At 40.1% G+C, this 18224-nt stretch overlaps 1 protein-coding gene across 1 annotated transcript; it reads right to left on the reverse strand.

Annotated features, from left to right (window-relative positions):
- Window positions 1-6341: 6341 nt before the first annotated feature.
- On the reverse strand, window positions 6342-14451 carry LOC100051301 (serpin B3). Its single transcript, XM_001491366.4, has 8 exons — window positions 14313-14451; window positions 13520-13710; window positions 12866-12922; window positions 11477-11605; window positions 10600-10717; window positions 9356-9495; window positions 8902-9057; window positions 6342-7402 (listed from the first exon to the last, which is right to left on the reverse strand). Exons 2-8 carry the CDS (start codon window positions 13682-13684, stop codon window positions 6998-7000), a joined length of 1170 nt encoding a protein of 389 aa, XP_001491416.2. The 5' UTR covers window positions 13685-13710; window positions 14313-14451; the 3' UTR covers window positions 6342-6997.
- Between the last annotated feature and the right edge of the window lie 3773 nt (window positions 14452-18224).

An 18224-nucleotide genomic window follows, 5' to 3' on the forward strand; every position in this document is an offset into this window, starting at 1 on the left:
ATGAGTCTCCACTAGTAACTGTAGTCATCTTTGCATGCTCAGCATCTAGCTCAATGTCTGGAAATGCAAGTGCTCAAAAGTCCGATCAGTTCCTGGTTCCCCCACATCTTATATCCAGTGACCTATCCATACACTTATTGGGGGAGCAAGGAGAGAGCATCTAATGGCATGTTATTCAAGGAAGAATATGTGTCCTAAAGAAAGTGGAAATGTTTAATTCCAACATAATCTGTGAGGCATGAACTGCAGTGCAATCAGCGCTCGGCTTGTTGACCATGGCCAAAGGGCAGTGATCTGAGAATGGATACCCCCGGCCTGTGCAGTCAGTGCTTTCTGAGGATGACAGATCAGTGCCTGAGTGGGCAGCATCAGATGTAACATTAAATTGATCAACCTGGTGGAGCGAAGGAAGGAAGGTGAAGAACACCAGGATGGGAGTCAGGAAGCTGGAGTTTCTATCCCAGCTCTGCCATGACCTAATTATGATCTCAAGAGTGGCAGTTAATTTCTTGGGGGATTTTGTCTTTTTCACTGCTTAAATGAAGAAGATGGTATAAGCGATCTCTATTATCACTGCTAACATTATAGTGGTGGCTACTCCTTATGAAATGATCCACTTCCTAATTATAATAGAAAATAAATAATTCAGATTCAAAGAAGGAATTATGGTCCAATATTTAAGCATCAAAAACCAATTTTGTTCATGTCCACGTCTAAATCCTCCTCCTGTGTGCAAACTTTAGAGTTAGTCAAACTGAAAAGAAATCTGGGCTTTGGGAATAGACATATGGTTTTAGGTGGTTTAGTTCATCTTTCTGAGCCTCAGTTTCATCTTCTTTTTTAGGAAGATTGACCCTGACCTAACTTCTGTTGGCAATCTTCCTCTTTTTACTTGAGGAAGCTTGTTGCTGAGCTAACATTTGTCCCAATTTTCCTCTGTTTTATGTGGGATGCCGCCACAGCGTGCCTGGATGAGCAGTGCTATATCCGCGCCCAGGATCCAAACCTGCGAGCACTGGGCAGCTGAAGTGGAGTGTGCGAACCTAACAACTACACCATGGGGCTGGCTGCTTGGTTTCTTTATTTTAAAAGTTGGTTTTCTAAGAGTAACTTCTTTATTGAGCTATGTGAGGATAAATAGAGTATGTGGTTATTAAAGAATCAGGAACAAGGTATGTGTCCAATGATGTTATCTGCTGTTTTCTTTGCCATCACTATCATATCACCATGACCACCACCACCAATATCGTCATCATCATCATCACCATCATCAACAGCGGCGTTCTCTAACTTTGCTTGGAAACCAAATCATGGCCATTCCATCCTTAGGCCTCATATTAGAATCTGAGCTGTCATTTTCTCAGTTCCAAAATTTTGGTGGATTCCAGGTCAGAGAGGCATTTTTCTCCCTCTTTGATTTATGTCTCATGTCAGTATTTGGATTGAGTGTTCCAGGAAGTTGTACACCAATGTTTGCATTAAGCCCATCAAAGGTATTCAAAAATTCTGGCTCCTCAGCTTGCACACACCAATCCTCTGGAGTTTGAAAATATTCACTTACAATCCTATACTTCTGATGCATTCGGCATCTCCAAGCAGATTTTATCTCATTGAGCCACACTCAAATTCTGTCACTACAGGATGTGACAGCAGAATAACTGGTTTCAAAATTGACATATGAACTAACTTCCTTTCTGTGCCCCCCTCTGGGGGTTATCAGAAGGTCCCAGGACCTCTGAGCTCTTATCGAGCTCTCTGTATTTGTACAGATGTGTATTTGGAATATGGGGGCTTGGGATGGAGAGGTTGACCTCCCTAGCACCACCATTTGTGCAATCCAGGATTTCCCCAGGAGAATAAGGAATCAGGGATGTCGTCATGCATGGCTTATGCGCATTGGGTTGCAGAGATCACCAGTTGTGGAAGTAGAGGGATGCCAAGATCCTGTGCAGTAGCCGCTTCAGCATTGCCTTTGAGGTCATTGATGTGTCACCCCTGGAATTGGCATAAACATCACTGCCAGGTGGTGAAAATGTAGACATTGCTCCATTTGTCATGTGCAGTTTATCTAAAGGTGAACTTCACTTTCGTCTGATCAATGTCTAACTCAGAGTGTATTAAAAAAATGCCTGCTTTTGTTTTTCTTAAAACCATTGTTAGACAAGAAATGTAGGTAAAAAAGTTCTTCTTAGGGAGAAAGCAATTGCATACTTAGTCTCAAATGAAAGATAAATTATCTTAGGCGATCTTTTGGAATTTGATTGTTTCTGGTTTCCAGCCATTGAGCAGATAATTATCAGGAACAGAGACAATATAGTCTTAGACATTAAGATTCTAGAAGGCAAGGGCCTATCCCTGGGATAGCCCTATGCCCTGGGATAGCCATATCCTCTGGAGAATCACATTCACACACACACACACACACACGCACACACAGAGCCACTTGGGAGGGCAGAACCCTCAGTGAGTTCTGGTCTCTTATGTTTATTGCCAAATGTCTGCCTGCATTTCTGAGTTTGCCTCTTCTATGGGATCCTTAAGTTTTGTGGATTTCTAGTTTTCTGACTGCCCACTAACTCAGCTGTTTTCTGACTGATCTCAGGTACTTCCTTGTATATATTGCATCTATACTGCTACTCTTGTTCTAGACGTTGAAGTCTGCTTTGACCATCAACTTTAAGGCATTTTTCCAAGTTCCGGCCTGCTTGTGTTCTGAATTTGGTTCCCCTCTTCTGGTCTTCAGGATGATTGGTTTATTTATCCATTTTTGTCACCCTTTATCTGAGAACCCACGGCCTAATCCAGCATTGCACATAGTAGGTGCAGAATAAATGTTCTTTGCATGGCCTACACCAGACTACATACGGTGAAGCCGATAAGCATTTTTGGATGTTTGCAATGTCTTTTGTAGTAGAAATACAAATGAGTTCTTTTTTTCCCTGCTTGATCTCCCCAAATCCCCCCAGCACATAGTTGTATATCTCAGTTGCAGATCCTTCTAGTTGTGGCATGTGGGACGCAGCCTCAACGTGGCCTGATGAGTGGTGCCATGTCCGTGCCCAGGATCCGAACCGGCGAAACCCTGGGCCACCGCAGCGAGCACACGAACTTAACCCCTCAGCCACAGGATCGGCCCCGATAAGTTCTTATAAAATAAATGATAGCCCCTGTGTGACTACAGGGAATGACACAATCATTTATTCTTCACATAGTTGCTTACCACCTGTGTGTGCTGTAGGTATACAATAGAAATGATTCTGACAGAGCCAGATGGAGCCAAGAGAGTATACCCTGAGAGTTTTCCCCAGAAGAGGAAAATGTCATTTCAAAGGGAAAGAAGGTGTCTATCCTTCCGCTTGTATGATGTAAGTGGCTTGGCTTTCATCTTTGACTATTGAAAATTGTATCAAAAAACTGAGATAAACATAGATTTCAATACCATATTTTATACAATGACATTTAATGGAAAAAATATCTGGACATGAATTTTCTTGTTAAACTCTTTCAAATCTCAAACTAATTTTAAATATAGTCATTTTTTTTTTTTTTTGAGGAAGATTAGCCCTGAGCTAACTACTGCCAGTCCTCCTCTTTTTTGCTGAGGAAGCCTGGCCCTGAGCTAACATCGTGCCCATCTCCCTCTACTTTATACGTGGGACGTCTACCACAGCGTGGCGTGCCAAGAGGTGCCATGTCCGCACCCGGGATCTGAACTGGCTAACCCCAGGCAGCCGAGAAGCGGAACGTGCGAACTTAACCGCTGCGCCACTGGGCCGGCCCCTAAATATAGTCATTTTTAACCTGTGGATCAGTAAAGACAACTTGGTAGATCACATCACAAAACTTTCTTTTTTAATGTGCAGTTTCATGATGCTTCTTGCTCCATATGACAGGGATGTTTGCATATTATTTAATGTGTTTAAATGTTTATGAAGAAATTGAAGGTTGGTCAGAAGTTGGTAATAGTGAGGTTGTTCTTAAAAACATATTTAATTAAGAAGCTTTTTTCGCTCAAATGTTTCCAGAGGCAAAGTAACTATGTGTGATTTGTCCAGTTTTCTTTCTCTTCTTCCCCTTCCTCCTACTCTGTCCTCTTTACTGTTGCATAATTTACATAAAACAAAATTCACACACTGTAAGCGTACAGGTCAATGACTTCTGACAAATGTAAACACCTGTGTAACCACCACCCGACCAAGTTGGAGAGCATTCATCTCAACCAGAAATTTCCCTCAGGCTCTGTTAGAATCAATTTCCTCTGCACCTCCTGCCCCAGGAGAGCACTAAGCAGCTTTCTGTCCTCACGGGTTGAACCTCGTATATGCGGAACTACATAATCCGTACTCCTTCTGTTCAGTTTCTTTTGCACAGAATAGTGTTTGAGAGGTTCCTCCATGTTGCTGCAGGATTCAGTAGTTTCTTCCTTTTCATTGCTCAGTCCTATTCCACTGTTTCTCTATCCATTCACCTGCTCAAGCAAATTTGAAATATTTCCAGTGTTGGCCATTGTGAATAAAGTTACTATGAATTTTTGTACATAAGTCCTTCTGGAGACACACATTTTCAATTCTCATGGGTAAATATGAAGGAACGGAATTGCTGGATCATATGGTAACTAAAGGTTTAGTTTTATAAGAAATTTTCCAACTGATTTCCCCAGTGGTTGCATCCTTCATAGTCTCACCAGTAGTGTATGAGAGTTCTTGGTGCTCCACATTCTCTCCAGCACTTGATATGGCCAGTCTTTTTAATTTTAATTTTGGCCACTCTAACAAGTGTGAAGAGGTATTCTGTGGGGAGAAACTTTGAAAGCATATAAATATCCATTCCTTTTAAAACTTTAAATTTAGACATTTTATATCAGTAAGTTCTCATATTATGTTTTATTCAGTGAATTATAACTTATACCTTTAAAAATCAAGAAACAAAATTTGAATTTCTCTTCAGTTTCTGTTACACGTGGCCCCACTGCAGGAGTAGTTGGTTCTCTGACTGGCCTAGAATATTGGGAAAGCTTTCAGGTCTCATAGCTGGATGTCAACCATCTCCTCTACCTGATATGAGTCAAATGCCTGTGAGCCTTTTTCTTAACTCGTTTGCTTTTATAAAGTTTCTTTTGAAAACCCAACTAAAATAACAAGTAGTTGAAAGTTATAGTCTAAAGACATTCTAACAATAAGTTCTTCAAACCCCAAAAACTCTATACCAGTCTTAACTTCATTGAATCATTAGAATTTAATTCACACCCATAGTGACACTCTGAGCTTATTTATCACCTACAATTTTCTATTTTAAACTACACTTCAAAACCCCAGGTCCTGGGCCAAACTTCTGAACCTCCAATCGTTCTCACAAACTCATTCCCATCATTTCTGTTCTTCAACCTCGTTAACTACCCCACTGCCTCTCAGTTCATCAGGCAACTGCCTCCTGCCTTGCCTTCCCTTCCCAGCCTGTTCACTGCATGGTTTACTCATGTTACCCACACTCTTGCCAGTCTGTCAGTTCCCTTGACCAAATCTCACACTTAATGGTGAAACATCTCCTTCCTCTGCTCTGTTCTTGGGCTGCTGGATTCTGCTGAAGAAAATTTAGAGCTTTCTCAAATCCTCCAAAATTCAAGGTTTATGTTATTAGCTGAGATTCAGGACTTATTGGAAAGGATTTTAAATGAATACAGCCCCCTAAGAAAAGCTGTGTTCCAGAAAATAAAAATTGTCCACTCTTGACCTTCATATATTGACATACTTCAAGGTCACTTCACTGGGTGCTCTTATCACTTTATACTCTCTGCCTAGGACTCCATTCTTGCCTTTAGCCACCTTTCCTTTTTTCTCCAATTTTTAAAGCTACTACTTTTATTCATTAACTCTGTAAGTTTCCTGTTGCGCATCACAAGTTTAGAGCTTCAGATTATATCCTGCATCCGAGCTCCAGACTCATGTTCAAGTGCTTACTAGACAACTCCATTTGGATATCTGAAAAGAAATCAGAATTCAACAAATGCAAACTTAAACCTGGGTTCTTATCTTCTCCCCGAAACAAAATCTTCTTCTGTCCTACTGTTTGGTTAGACCAGAAACTATGGGCATCATTCTTGGCTTCTGTCTCCCATTTCTGCCATAAATAATATGTTGCCAGAATTCTATGGATTTTTACTTCCTAAATAATTCTCACAGATAACTGTTTCTCTCAGTCTCCACTCCTGACATTCTAAGTTTACTCATTAATCTCACTGTATCCATGCTGTTATTCCCTCACATCCATTTACATCTTAATAACTAGGGATATATCTTAAAGACGTAGATAAAATGATCTCATTCTCTCCTTTGGACAACAAGTGAACAAAGCTGTAATGGCTTTCCATTTATTTTAGGATAAAATAGAAAGTTATTAAAGTGGGATACAAAGTCTTTCACGTTCTGGCATGAGCCTATGCTTCAGCCTCATCATGCCCTCTTGTATGTTGAATTTTCTTATTTATGTGATAATATATTTCTGAATTTTATTTCCTATGTATGGTGGGCCACTTTCACTTTGTTAAAAAGAAAAATAAAAGGAAAAAGCAACAAATAATATGAATAAGTCACTTTTATGATAATGCGTTTCATAAAATCAAAAAATTTAGACATATATGTCCCTAAATATTACCTAAATTCTAGCAAATGTGGGTGCTATCTTAGTAAGTTTCATTATCAGATAAGAGTTTTGAAATAGCAGATATTATATTTAAAAATTAGGAGAAGATAAAGTATTGAAATATTCTTTCAGCTTATCTTGAACATTTTGTGCAAAGGGAATCATCATGGGGAAATGAAGTCAGTTTACACGTGTTTGTAGAAAGAGAGAGATAGACAGTATGCTTTCAATCATTACATTCTTGGTGATAACTATAAGATTGGAAAGGAAAAAGAGTTAAAGAGAACTAGTATTTCTGCAATCAATGTTTTGGAAGAAGTGTGAACTTCTCCCTAAGTTAGTAGCAGGTTAATTGCATCTAAGGGGAAGAGATTCTGCCCAAGAAGAGGATGCTGTTGGTGTTATTGTGCTTGATGAAGAACAGGAAAGGGTGATCACAGTGGAAACTTTCATAAATTGGTAGTGATGTTATACCAACTACTCCGCCTGTAGCAGCTGCAGCCTCCGTGCCCTCCTCATTCACCTCCACAAAGGACTTGTGTACAACTTTTGTCAACACGAGACCTTTGCTCTCTGCTATGCCCAGGAAGTTGGCTTCCCGTGTACTGAAGGCATCCACCATCCCCATGGACATCAGCACTTCCTCGAGGTTATAGCTCTCTTCCACTTTGAACCGAGGTAAATATAAATCTACTTCTTTCTCCCTCATATTCTGTGAGCTTGTCCACTCTATTAGTTTCTCAGCAGTGAGTTTACCTTCAAGCTGTAACAATGGACAAAAGGAACAATGAAGTGATTCTCAGTGGACATTGAACATACCTTAACATTGGAGTGAATCATGGAAACATTTATTTTAACAGTAAATGTAAGTACAGAAATTTTTCATATATATAATAAACTGAATCTTCTGTATAATACCTATAAACAAATGGATTCTTCTGTACTGTATATTATATATATAAAACATATATAAAACAAAAGAACCTTTAAATAAAATTATTTTGTAAGAGATGAACTATATGTCTCTATTTCTTAAGCTGCCAGCCCACTCCATGTTTCATGTTTTAATAGTCTTCTCTCATTAATGCCCTTTTGTACATAATTTTTTACATGCTGCATTTATAGCATACAACATATTTTTATTCCTTTTTCTTGCTTGGCCTATTTATAAATTTTTGCCATATAGTTATATATTTCTCTAATCAAGTTTAATTTGTTACATAAAATTACCATTAAATTGATATTCAATATATATATCTTTACTTGATATTTTTAAAGCATTCATTATTTTGAGCCATTTCTGTCCAAAAGCTGTTGCCTTCTTTGTATTAGTTAGCTTAGGATCAAATCCCAGGACTGAGATGTCATTGATAATGATTGCTGAACTAGAGGATGAATATTGTAATGGTCCCTCACATACATTGCCATGTTACTTTCCCTGAGGATCTCCAATTTCCAGGGTTGCCACAATATATATTTTGGGTGTGGCAAGTTCACCACAACTTCAGCATCATCATCAACGATTATAGTAATTGCTGAGGGCCATTATTGGAATATCCTTACTATTTCAGATATTGTTATTGATATTTTTCACATTAACTTCAACCATTATAGCAGTGCTAAGAGTAAAATTTCCTTTTTTTTTTTTTTACTTAGAGGAATGGGGCACTGAATGACTTTTGAGCTCCTAGGGACAGAGTACTTCTAAATTGAAAAGTATGCATCGAGGTAAATCTATTTGCCCACTGTCCCCAAACCACTGTGATTTAGCATGCAAAATGGTGCCTATTGTTTCAATTTTCTTGGTTTTGTTTATGAGTGAACTTGCATATATTTTCCATGTGTCATGTTCATCTGAGTCTTAGTTTCCTTGTCTTCAAATGAATACCCTGGACTATATCAGAGGATCTTATGGCTGCAAAATATTATAGGTGTGTGCCTAGGTATATTTTTTTCTGAGCTGACATTTCATATTTTCATCAGAATAGTAATGAGACATCTGATGTTAAGATTTTCTCTATATTCTTCCATATCACACTGTGATACTTGAGATAATTATTTTATGGAATGTAGTATGATGCCAGGTTCTCCTTAACAATTCTCCTTTAGACTGCATGCAGAGAAGAAAAGTACTGTATTCCTGAGCGCCGCCAGACATCACCAACACTCTGTGAGCACCACTTCCAATGAACAGCCCATACAAGCAGAGTGCTACTAGGAAATCGGGCAATAGTATGAAGAATTGGAGGTAGAAGCTATTACCTTCTGCAGACCATCCACTTCATTTGGCAGCAGCAACATCATGCTTAGATCTTTGCCTTTGTATGGTATTTCCAGGATCTTGGCTTGCATGTCCTCCAGGTCAGTGAAATTAAAGAAACTCTTTTGTTTCATCATCTGCACGGATTTGCTGGTATCCTGCAGTAATTAATGTGGCAAAGAAATGCCAAGTGAGGCATAATTCAAACAAAGATAATACTGTTGAGATACCAAACACATCCTTTTTCTAAGAGATGATCTGGGAAATTTGTGAATTAGAGGAAGAGTTTCTTCAAGTATTAGCAACCAAATAAAGTCAAAAAAATGAAAGAAGAAAATACAGCCATGTAAATTTTATTACAACCTGAAGTTGTACATTCTATCAGATATGAGTTTACATTTAACATTCCATAAGTAACTAACTACATTGTCATCATAAAAAAATTTTAGACAATACCTTGTTCAGCCAAAATTTTTCCTCCACAGTTCTTCTTTTGTCGAATTTCTCGTCCCACTGCCCTTTGAAATAGACTGCATTCACCAGAACCAGAATGGCGGACTCAAGAGAGTGAGGGGGAAACACATCCTTGATTTTTCCTGCAATAAAAAGAAAAACAAAAGTCCATCATAGAAGTTCAAGTGGTTTGTCTAAAAGATGCTTTCAAAGTTACAACTGATCATTAATTATTCACACAAGTCACCACTTTAGGGACTACTTGACTAATAGTTCACGAGGTAGCACTTTCCTCATGGCACCAGCCTGATGGAGTTACCCCTGATGGGGATGACTCTTCTTTTCACTGGAAAGGTGTTCAGAGTCTCTGTCTGTGGGGAACTTCAGTCCTCTCACACCAAATATTGATAAATGGATTTCAGCTACTCTTTCAACAAATCCATTCCCTTCACACTCTCTCCCTCAGTTCTTCCATACCTCCAGTCATCACTCCTCCCTCCCTTACTTCTTTTCTGTTTTTTTAAACTTTGAGCTCACTTGTCAGAGGAAGTAGGCCTTGGTTATTCTTTAGGACAAGTGGCACGGGCTCTATTATCTGAAGCATTTGCCCTGTGCCATCAGAAACCATTCACTAGCATATCTTCGTCTTCATTCTCCACTTTGAATTGCTGTACGTTTGGCCTCAATGAGAGTGGTAGGCAGGATAGGGGTTCACAGGATGGAGAGTTTGTCAAACTCTCTGCCCTGGATGGGGAAGACAGCTGGGATAGTCCCTGCAGGATGTGGGGATGGAGAAGTGGGCAGGCAGCTCCAGCGGCAGGTGACGAGGAGCCCAGTTTACAGGAGTGCTGCTTGTTTCCAAGTTAAGAAAGGAGACGAGAACCATATCTAATGTTTCTCTAGGAAACCATATACAGAAGTTAAGCTTCTGATTTAAAGTAAAGAATGAGAACCCAAGATGGGGTCTGAGCAGAATTTGGAGTCCACAAAGATTTTGTCATCCGTGGCCACGAGCAAACATAAATCTCCAGCTGTTTTTCTAGGTAGTTGGTCCTGTGATCCCTCCTGGGTTCCCATTGTTTCTCTCCACATTGACTTGAAACATTCCACCATCTGTAGTGCCCCCCCACCCTCTCTGCAACCTCATCTCTTCTCCCTCTCCCAGAACCCCATGCAGTGTCAAGCGCAGGGTTCATTCAGAGCGGGGACTCAATGTGTTTCTTTATGGGTGATCACTCATACTCTACCATTTGTTTGGCTTTCCACCCAGGAATTAATCTTCTTGCGATTTTCTTCTGCAGCATTTTTAAAATCAGCAGATTCCACACTGGCAAGGTAAAATTTCTTAACATTTTCCATGTATTCCTTTGAGATGGGAAGGAAGAAAGGAGAAATTGAGCAATTTATTATTAACTATGTATTCTCAAGTTGCTTATTTTCAATGTTAACAAAATATAGCACAGGAATCAAGACTCTAGAGACATCTACATTTTCTTCTCCACGTGTATTTTTGTACAACACCATTTTGGGTAATGTGAAAGGGAAGTACAGGCTGGCACAAGAATGAGGTCTCTGAAGCACAGTACCATCTGACAAAGGCAGGAGCAGAAGAGGCTGTGGGTTGCAAACTGCAAAGCTTGTTTCTCCAAAGGAGATGGTGTGCTTCTGGGACTCCTCTCCAGTAATATCAACTCTTAAGGTTCTGACCTTTGCTTCTATCTTCCATCCTGGGCATTCAGTATTCCTTGGTATTTCCCCAAGACACATCAAGCCTGCCCATCTCATCAGTATCCCATTCACCATACATTTCCTGGGCCATTGCCCACCAAAATTCGTACTATGTGACTGAACAGTGTGAGACCATTAGGGGTATCTCATGACTCATTGTGCTATTGAGCCTGCCCTTTGGTCATAAAGTCATCCCTAAACCCACACTTTCTTGGTCGATGGTCAGGCTCTAGTATACTCCATTGGGTGTAGTTGTGGCAACAGAGTCTTGCACCCTGGGTAAATTCTCCTCATAGGGGTCAACCAGGCTCATCTGCTCACTCTCCTCCATTTGGTGATTGGAAGACAGAGGACCTAGGATGCAGATTAAAGGTGTGGCAGGCCAGTGAAGCTTACCTGACGAAACTGAAACTTCTTTTCTCCATAGAGCCTGTTGGCGATGCTCAGCTCATAGGCATCAGTTGATTTCTTTAATCCCGTCAGAAGCTTTTGAAATTGGTGATGCACATTTCCCAACTTTTCAGCCTTCAAACATCAAAAAGTGAGCTCACTACATTCTCTGTCAATGTAAGTACTAAATACATGTAAATCTGTTAGATCCATACCTAAAGTTTGGTAACCCTGCAGATGACATTTGTCATTATTTCCTGATATTGGTGTATTTTATCTCAAATATTTTCCCAAAGTTTTCTATTCAGCCTCTTCCAGGAAATTATTTGCTTCTGTTCTAAATAATCCTGTCTTTTTTCTTTTGAACTACAGATGCAACACCATTCCATCATTGCATTGTCTTCCAATTGGTAAAAATGGTTAGGTTAATCTTGCCAGCTAAACTTAAGCTCCTTAAGGGCTAGAACCATTTTCATTTTGACAGCCATCAGTGTTATGAGAATGTTGAATTTGTGTATTTCAATGGTGCTATGATATGAGAAGATATGAAGCCATGTACACTCCTAGGTGGTATTATCTTGTGAAACCTGTTGACTGTGATCTATGTCTCTTCCTCATGATGGTCATACTCCAAGTTAGGAACTGTATGTGCCTGGTACACTCCTATGGCTTTACATCAGTAACTTTAAACCTTTAGTCCAATTCAGATGAAAACCGGAAAGCCCAGAGAATTAAATAACCTCTCCTAAGAGAGACAAGGTAGTAGAGCCAATAGTTGAACATATGCCTGTCTGAATCCAGAACCTTCCACTTGCTAGCTAACCCTTTAGAATATTAAGGCTATAAACTGTAGACTTCATTCATTATTTTCCAAAATATACTTAGATGTATGCTTATTTCTGTTAATCCCATCTATGAGCTAATTAAAATTATATTGTCTTAGCAACATTATTTTGATTACTATGATTATTGTTATTCGATAATAATGACATATAGCATTTATTAGGGTTTCCCATAACCCAGGCGCTGTTGTAATGTTTGCATGTACTGAGGCAGGTCTTTCACTACTGCCAGTTTACTGGCAAGAGGTCAGTGTTTTGCAGAGCAAATGTGCCTGCCCACCTCTCCTGTTCGTGAATAGCAGGGCAGGAATTTGAAGCTAGTCTTCCAGTGTCAGAACCAATGCTTTTATGCAAATGCTGATCTCCTCTCAAGAATTAAAAAAAAATGAAATAAATAAGTATGTAATATGAGATGAGAAACAACACTGCTTATCTCGTGTATTTTGCTCAAAATTTCCCCTAAAAATGGACTTTTCACTGAGATCTCCAGTTTAAACCTTGACCCTCTTGGATATATGTTTCTCCTTCTAGAGCCAAATGCTCTGTGACTCACATGAGCTGTTGTAGGTCTTTCTCTTGCGTTGTCTGCGACTTCATTAAAGTGAAGGACCTGGAAGAGAAGGGAAGCGGGACAAGAAAACTTTACTCAAAAGATCTGTCCACAGTGGGAAATTTAAAAAAAGAAACAAAGAAACCCAGAGATAAACCCAAGCTAATAAACAGAAGAAACTTCCAGACCAACTGAAAATAAAAAGAACAGTAAGAACCAAAGGAAACAGAATAAAGAAAACTTCAGTGTAAGCCTTTGTTCCTTGAAAACTACAGCTAAGCTGGTTAATCACCAGCCGCTTGAAAGAATCCTGATTATTCATTCATGGCTGAGGAATCATGTGAAGATGTTTCCCATGGATTTAAGTCAGTGCATCACTTCTGCAAGTGCTCTGGCGTTTAAGCCTCACCTCTGGTTGTTGAGCAATTGTAGGGTTGATCCCAGCTCCCCAAGGAAACCTAGGCACAGGGAAGCAGATGGGACAGGGCACTGGGGGAGGGCACATGCCCCCCCACAGCCCTGTGCTCACCCAGTTATGGGAATGCTTGCTCAGTCCCCTGTGCTACCTCTGGGGGCAACCAGATCTGTGAGCATCTGCACACAAGCCAACAGAGAAATCAGTCTAAACAGGTGAATGTAAAGGGAGCTGACACCTACCTTGCCCATTTGGAGCGCAGTGTTTCCTTGGGCCCCTAAGTACATCATGGCTAACGCTGATGTGATGCTGAGAGGGGAATAGAAGATGTTGTCCTTCTCTGATTTTTTGAACTGTTGGAACAGATCAAGTGCGAAGTGGGTGTTTGCTTCACTGAGTGAATTCATGGCGGCCTTAGTGTGATCTGGAACTCCTGCAGAAGCATCAGGTTCATTGGATAATGAGTTTACTGAAGGTAAGTTTAGTCTATAATGAAATTTTCTTAGAAGGAACGACTTATATGGGGGTTGTGGGATTCCGGCAGCTAAAGTTCTTCACCTTTTTACTTTTCAAGTCTTTCTCAATGTACATGTATAAATTTCATGATTAGAAGATTATCAAAATTACTCTTTAGAAAAACTTTTGTGAAAAATTAATGGAACTTCTTTGTCTTTCTTTCATCTCCGGCTGTCTTAGGCCTGGGTATTAAATGTTTTATATCAACAAGACCACGACCCATGTGGATGACATCCAGCCAGCTCCCATGAGGCAGCTTTATGCCTTTTCCTTCAAGCCTCCGTGGGTACCAGACACCCTCCCCTCCACCAAATGTGCTCTTAAAGGAGCATTTGCTTCACTAGAAGTAAATACATTAGAGACAGATAAATCAGATGAAGAAGGTGTTTCAATTTTTCCCTAGCAGAATAATTAAAATACAATCAAACAGAATGAATAGATGCATGATATTAAAGACATCATTTTATTATTTTCAAAAATGATTCATGCTGTTAAGCTGGAACAGCTGGAAGCACTTACCTGTGTTTCTGGAGGAAGCAGAGGTGGGCAGGGAGCCTGTAAGCCTATGTGTGGTGAATGGTGAGATCCTGAATATGTACCTCTCTCTTGCCACCTCCCATTGCTCAGTGCTGCTGGAATTTCAAGTAAATCAACTTTTGATTTCTTAACCAGGCTAAGCCTCACCTTCATGAACATGAAATATTTATGAGAAAAAAAGTCATGCTTATTGTTCTGTTACTGTATTTCCTTTTCACCTGCAGAAAAAATTGTGGGCCTGCAATCATCAGCAGTCATTGTCTCACATGAAATGCACAGAAGTGCCTTTAAACACCAGTCAGAATATAGGTAAAATCCCACTTTCTCTCATGCTCTGAGCTCCACTCACCCAGAAATAACCCCTGGAATAACCCTCTTTCTCCCCTTGGATGTTGAATAGTCTTTAAGGCTCATTCTAATGCAAACAATTAAAAAGCTTACATTTTCTATTTAATGTTCTAAAAGTGCTGTTCAACCTGTTGGTTTTGTTTGTAATTACTCTGTATATTCAGGAAAATAGCTCGAAGTTTCAGCCTAGAGAGATACTGATGAGGTGTCGCAGCAGTACATGGAGAACAGGAATCCCTTGCCTTCTCCTAAAGGCTGTACCTAGACAGAAGACCTCCTTGTTACCTCCCCAGGCTCCTTGCAACCAGTCCCCGATTTTTCCTGCTTTTCTAAGGTCAGTGTGAAGGTCATTCACCTTGCAGTGTTAACATGCCCACAGTGAAAAGAACAATTGATACAAACAGGGATTATTTGCATGGCAGCAGTCTAAACTTTGTTTTAATATGAAACAGAAATGAACCATTTCATCTCCAGAATCATGACATTTCTTTGTCACCCTGTCTTTTAGAACATCACTTCCAGATTCAGTGAATGAACGTCTGGGTCAAATGCTCACAAGAAAAAATGCGAACAAGGTGTTCTTTGAATGCTATGGTTAATTTCTTCCTTTTAAAATTTTCATTGAGGTCACGTTGGTTTTAACATTTAGTAATTTTGGGTGCACAGGTGATCAGGTGTTCAGACTTCTGTATAGACTGCAGCGTATTCACCACCAAAAGTCTAGCTGTCATCCATCATCAGACATATGTGCCCCTTCCCTCCTTTTGCCTTCCCCCACTCTATTCCCTTCTGGTAGCCACCAATCAGTTCTCTGTGTCTGTGTGTTTGTGTGTTTATCTTCCACATATGAGTGAAGGCAGATGGGAATTGTCTTTGTCCATCTGATTTATTTTGCTTAGCATTATGCCCTTAAGGTCAATCCATGTTGTTGCATGACATGATTTTGTCTTTTTTTTTAATGGAGAAGTAGCATTCCATTGTTATATATACCACAACTTCTTTATCCGCTCATCCGTTGATGGGCATTAAGGTTGCTTCCAAGTCTTGGATATTGTGAATAATACTGCAATGAACATAGGGATGAATTTTCTTTTTGAATTAGTGTTTTCATGTTTTTTGGATAAATATATGGTTATGTTCATTGTCACGGGAGCCTTATTCTCTTCATTTTCATGCTGTTCCAATAAAGAGAATAATATTAAAAACTACTGGCTTTTATTGAGCAGGGATATCTATTTGCTCATTTACATCTTAACAACTCATTGAGGCAGGTCCCTTTGTTGTCCCCATTTCACAGATGACATAAGTAAGCCACACAGAGGTTCAACAGAAGCCCAGGTTTCTACTGTCGTGAATTGCATTGTGTGATATTCAGGGATACACTCTGGCTCAGGACCCTGCAATGTGGATCCACCATCCCAACTGTGTCAGACAGACGCTGGGTTTACAAAGACGGTCTCCTTATGTTGAAATGTAGAGAACCATTTTCTTCTGCACTCTCAGCAGAGATGATTCCTTGACAGAATCCAAAGGGGTGGGGATGTGTCAAGTGCTCAGCCCCCAAACTCTCCTCTGCAGGTCCCACAGTCACCAGGAGGGAAGGCTGTCCTTTCAGGCACCATCTTGGGCCCCATCCTGAGACACCAAGAACTGTGAGTGGGAGTGGATTTGGGGTGATTTCCTCTGAGTCAGGGCCTCAGAGAGAGCGTAAAATCATGCCCAACTGTACATTCCCACTAACAGCTCTATCAAGCTGGGATTTAGTAAATGAGTAACTCTGAGAAGGAAAGGAGGTGGACAGAGGAAGTATTTTGCCACAGAGTGCACTGTCCCTGGAGGCCTGGCTGCGGCCGGGGAGAAGACTGTTGTTCCAGGGCATCCAGCCCCATAGCTCCCCTACCTCTGGGGTAGGGGTGTTTCTACTGGGGACCGACTTTCTAACTGAGATTTAATTTATATACCATAAGGTTCCCATTTTTAAAATATACCAGTCACTAGTTTTTCATCAAGGTTGTGCTTCTATCATGGCCTAATTCCAGAATAATTTCATCACCCCCCAAAGAAACCCCTCCACAGTTCTCCCCTCACCGCAGTCCCCGGAAACCTCTAATCTACTTCTTGTCTTTCTGGACGTTTCACATTAATGGATTTGCACAGTATGTTGCCTTTTGTATCAGGCTCCTTTCACTCAGCATAATATTTTCAAGGTTCATCCATGTTGTAGCATGTATCGGTGCTTTATTTCTTTTCATGGCTAAATAATATTCTTTTGTATGATATAACACAGTTTTTTATCCTTTCATGAATCAGTGGACATTTTAGTTGAGTCCAATTTGTGGATATGTGAATAATGCTGATATGAACTCTTGTATACCAATTCCTTTTGCTTATTTTTATTTTTTAAATTGAGATATAATTGACACAACATTGAATTAGTTTAAGGTATACAACATAATGATTTAACATATATTTTGTGAAATGATTACCACAATAAGTTTAGTTAGCATCCATCACCACACATGGTTCAAATTTTTTTCTTTTTGATGTGAACTTTAAAATCTACTTTCTTAGCAGCTTTCAAATATATAATAGAATATAGATTAACCATAGTCACTGTGCTGCACATTCCATCTAGATCCTATTTATCGTATAACTGGAAGTTTGTACCTTTTGACCACGCTTACCCATTTCACTGCCCCCCCCCCACCTCCTACCTCTGGCAAGCCTTAATCAGTTCTTTGTATCTTCAAGATTGATTTTTTTTTTAAGATTCTATTTTTTTCCCTTTTCTCCCCAAAGCCCCCTGGTACATAGTTGTATATTCTTAGTTGTGGGTCCTTCTAGTTGTGGTGTGTGGGACGCTGTCTCAGCGTGGCTGGATGAGCAGTGCCATGTCCACGCCCAGGATTCAAACCAATGAAACACTGGGCCGCCTGCAGCAGAGTGCGCGAACTTAACCACTCGGCCATGGGGCCAGTCCCAAAGATTGATTTTTAAAGTTTTATTTTATTTTTTAAATTTCTTATTATTATGTTTTTTAGATTCCGTCTGTATGGACATAGTTCCAGACCATTTTACACTCCCACCAGAATATGGTGGGAATATATGTATAAGAGTTCTGGTTTCTCTATGCTTCTCCACCACTAGTTATCGTTGTGGGTCCTTTTTAATATCTACCATGAGCAGGGTCTCTAGTCCCAGCACACCAAGAATTCACAGGAAGATTCACCTACTACAAGGTCCCAGATGCAGAGAGGATGGAGGTCGGAGGCAGAAGGGAGAAGATGATCTGGGTTTCTCAAACTGAAAGATTTTCCCTGCCAGATCCCCCTCCCCAGGCCATGCTGCTCTTAGTGTCCTCCAACAATATATGCATAGTGATCCCTGAATGGGGTTGTCATGCAAAAGATCCTTGAGTTGAGACTGGATAGGGTGAGGGGGTTGTGGACTAATGGAGTTTTGATCAACTAAGGGGTACGTCAAGAGATAGGAGAAAATGCCAAGGGAAAAGATGCAGGATGAAAAATTACAGACATGAGGAATAGG

The sequence above is a fragment of the Equus caballus genome, chromosome 8 (genome assembly GCF_041296265.1).
Source record: "Equus caballus isolate H_3958 breed thoroughbred chromosome 8, TB-T2T, whole genome shotgun sequence".
In the NCBI taxonomy this organism is placed as follows: domain Eukaryota; kingdom Metazoa; phylum Chordata; class Mammalia; order Perissodactyla; family Equidae; genus Equus; species Equus caballus.

What these genes read in the sequence shown, in the direction of transcription:
- LOC100051301 (XM_001491366.4), bottom strand. Translation starts at nt 13,684, where the DNA reads ATGAATTCACTCAGTGAAGCAAACACCCACTTCGCACTTGATCTGTTC. An exon ending in CTGCGCTCCAAATGGGCAAG is followed by an intron (nt 12,923 to 13,519) that starts GTAGGTGTCAGC and finishes CTTCTCTTCCAG; the next exon opens with GTCCTTCACTTTAATGAAGT. An exon ending in AAGTGGATGGTCTGCAGAAG is followed by an intron (nt 7,403 to 8,901) that starts GTAATAGCTTCT and finishes CCATTGTTACAG; the next exon opens with CTTGAAGGTAAACTCACTGC.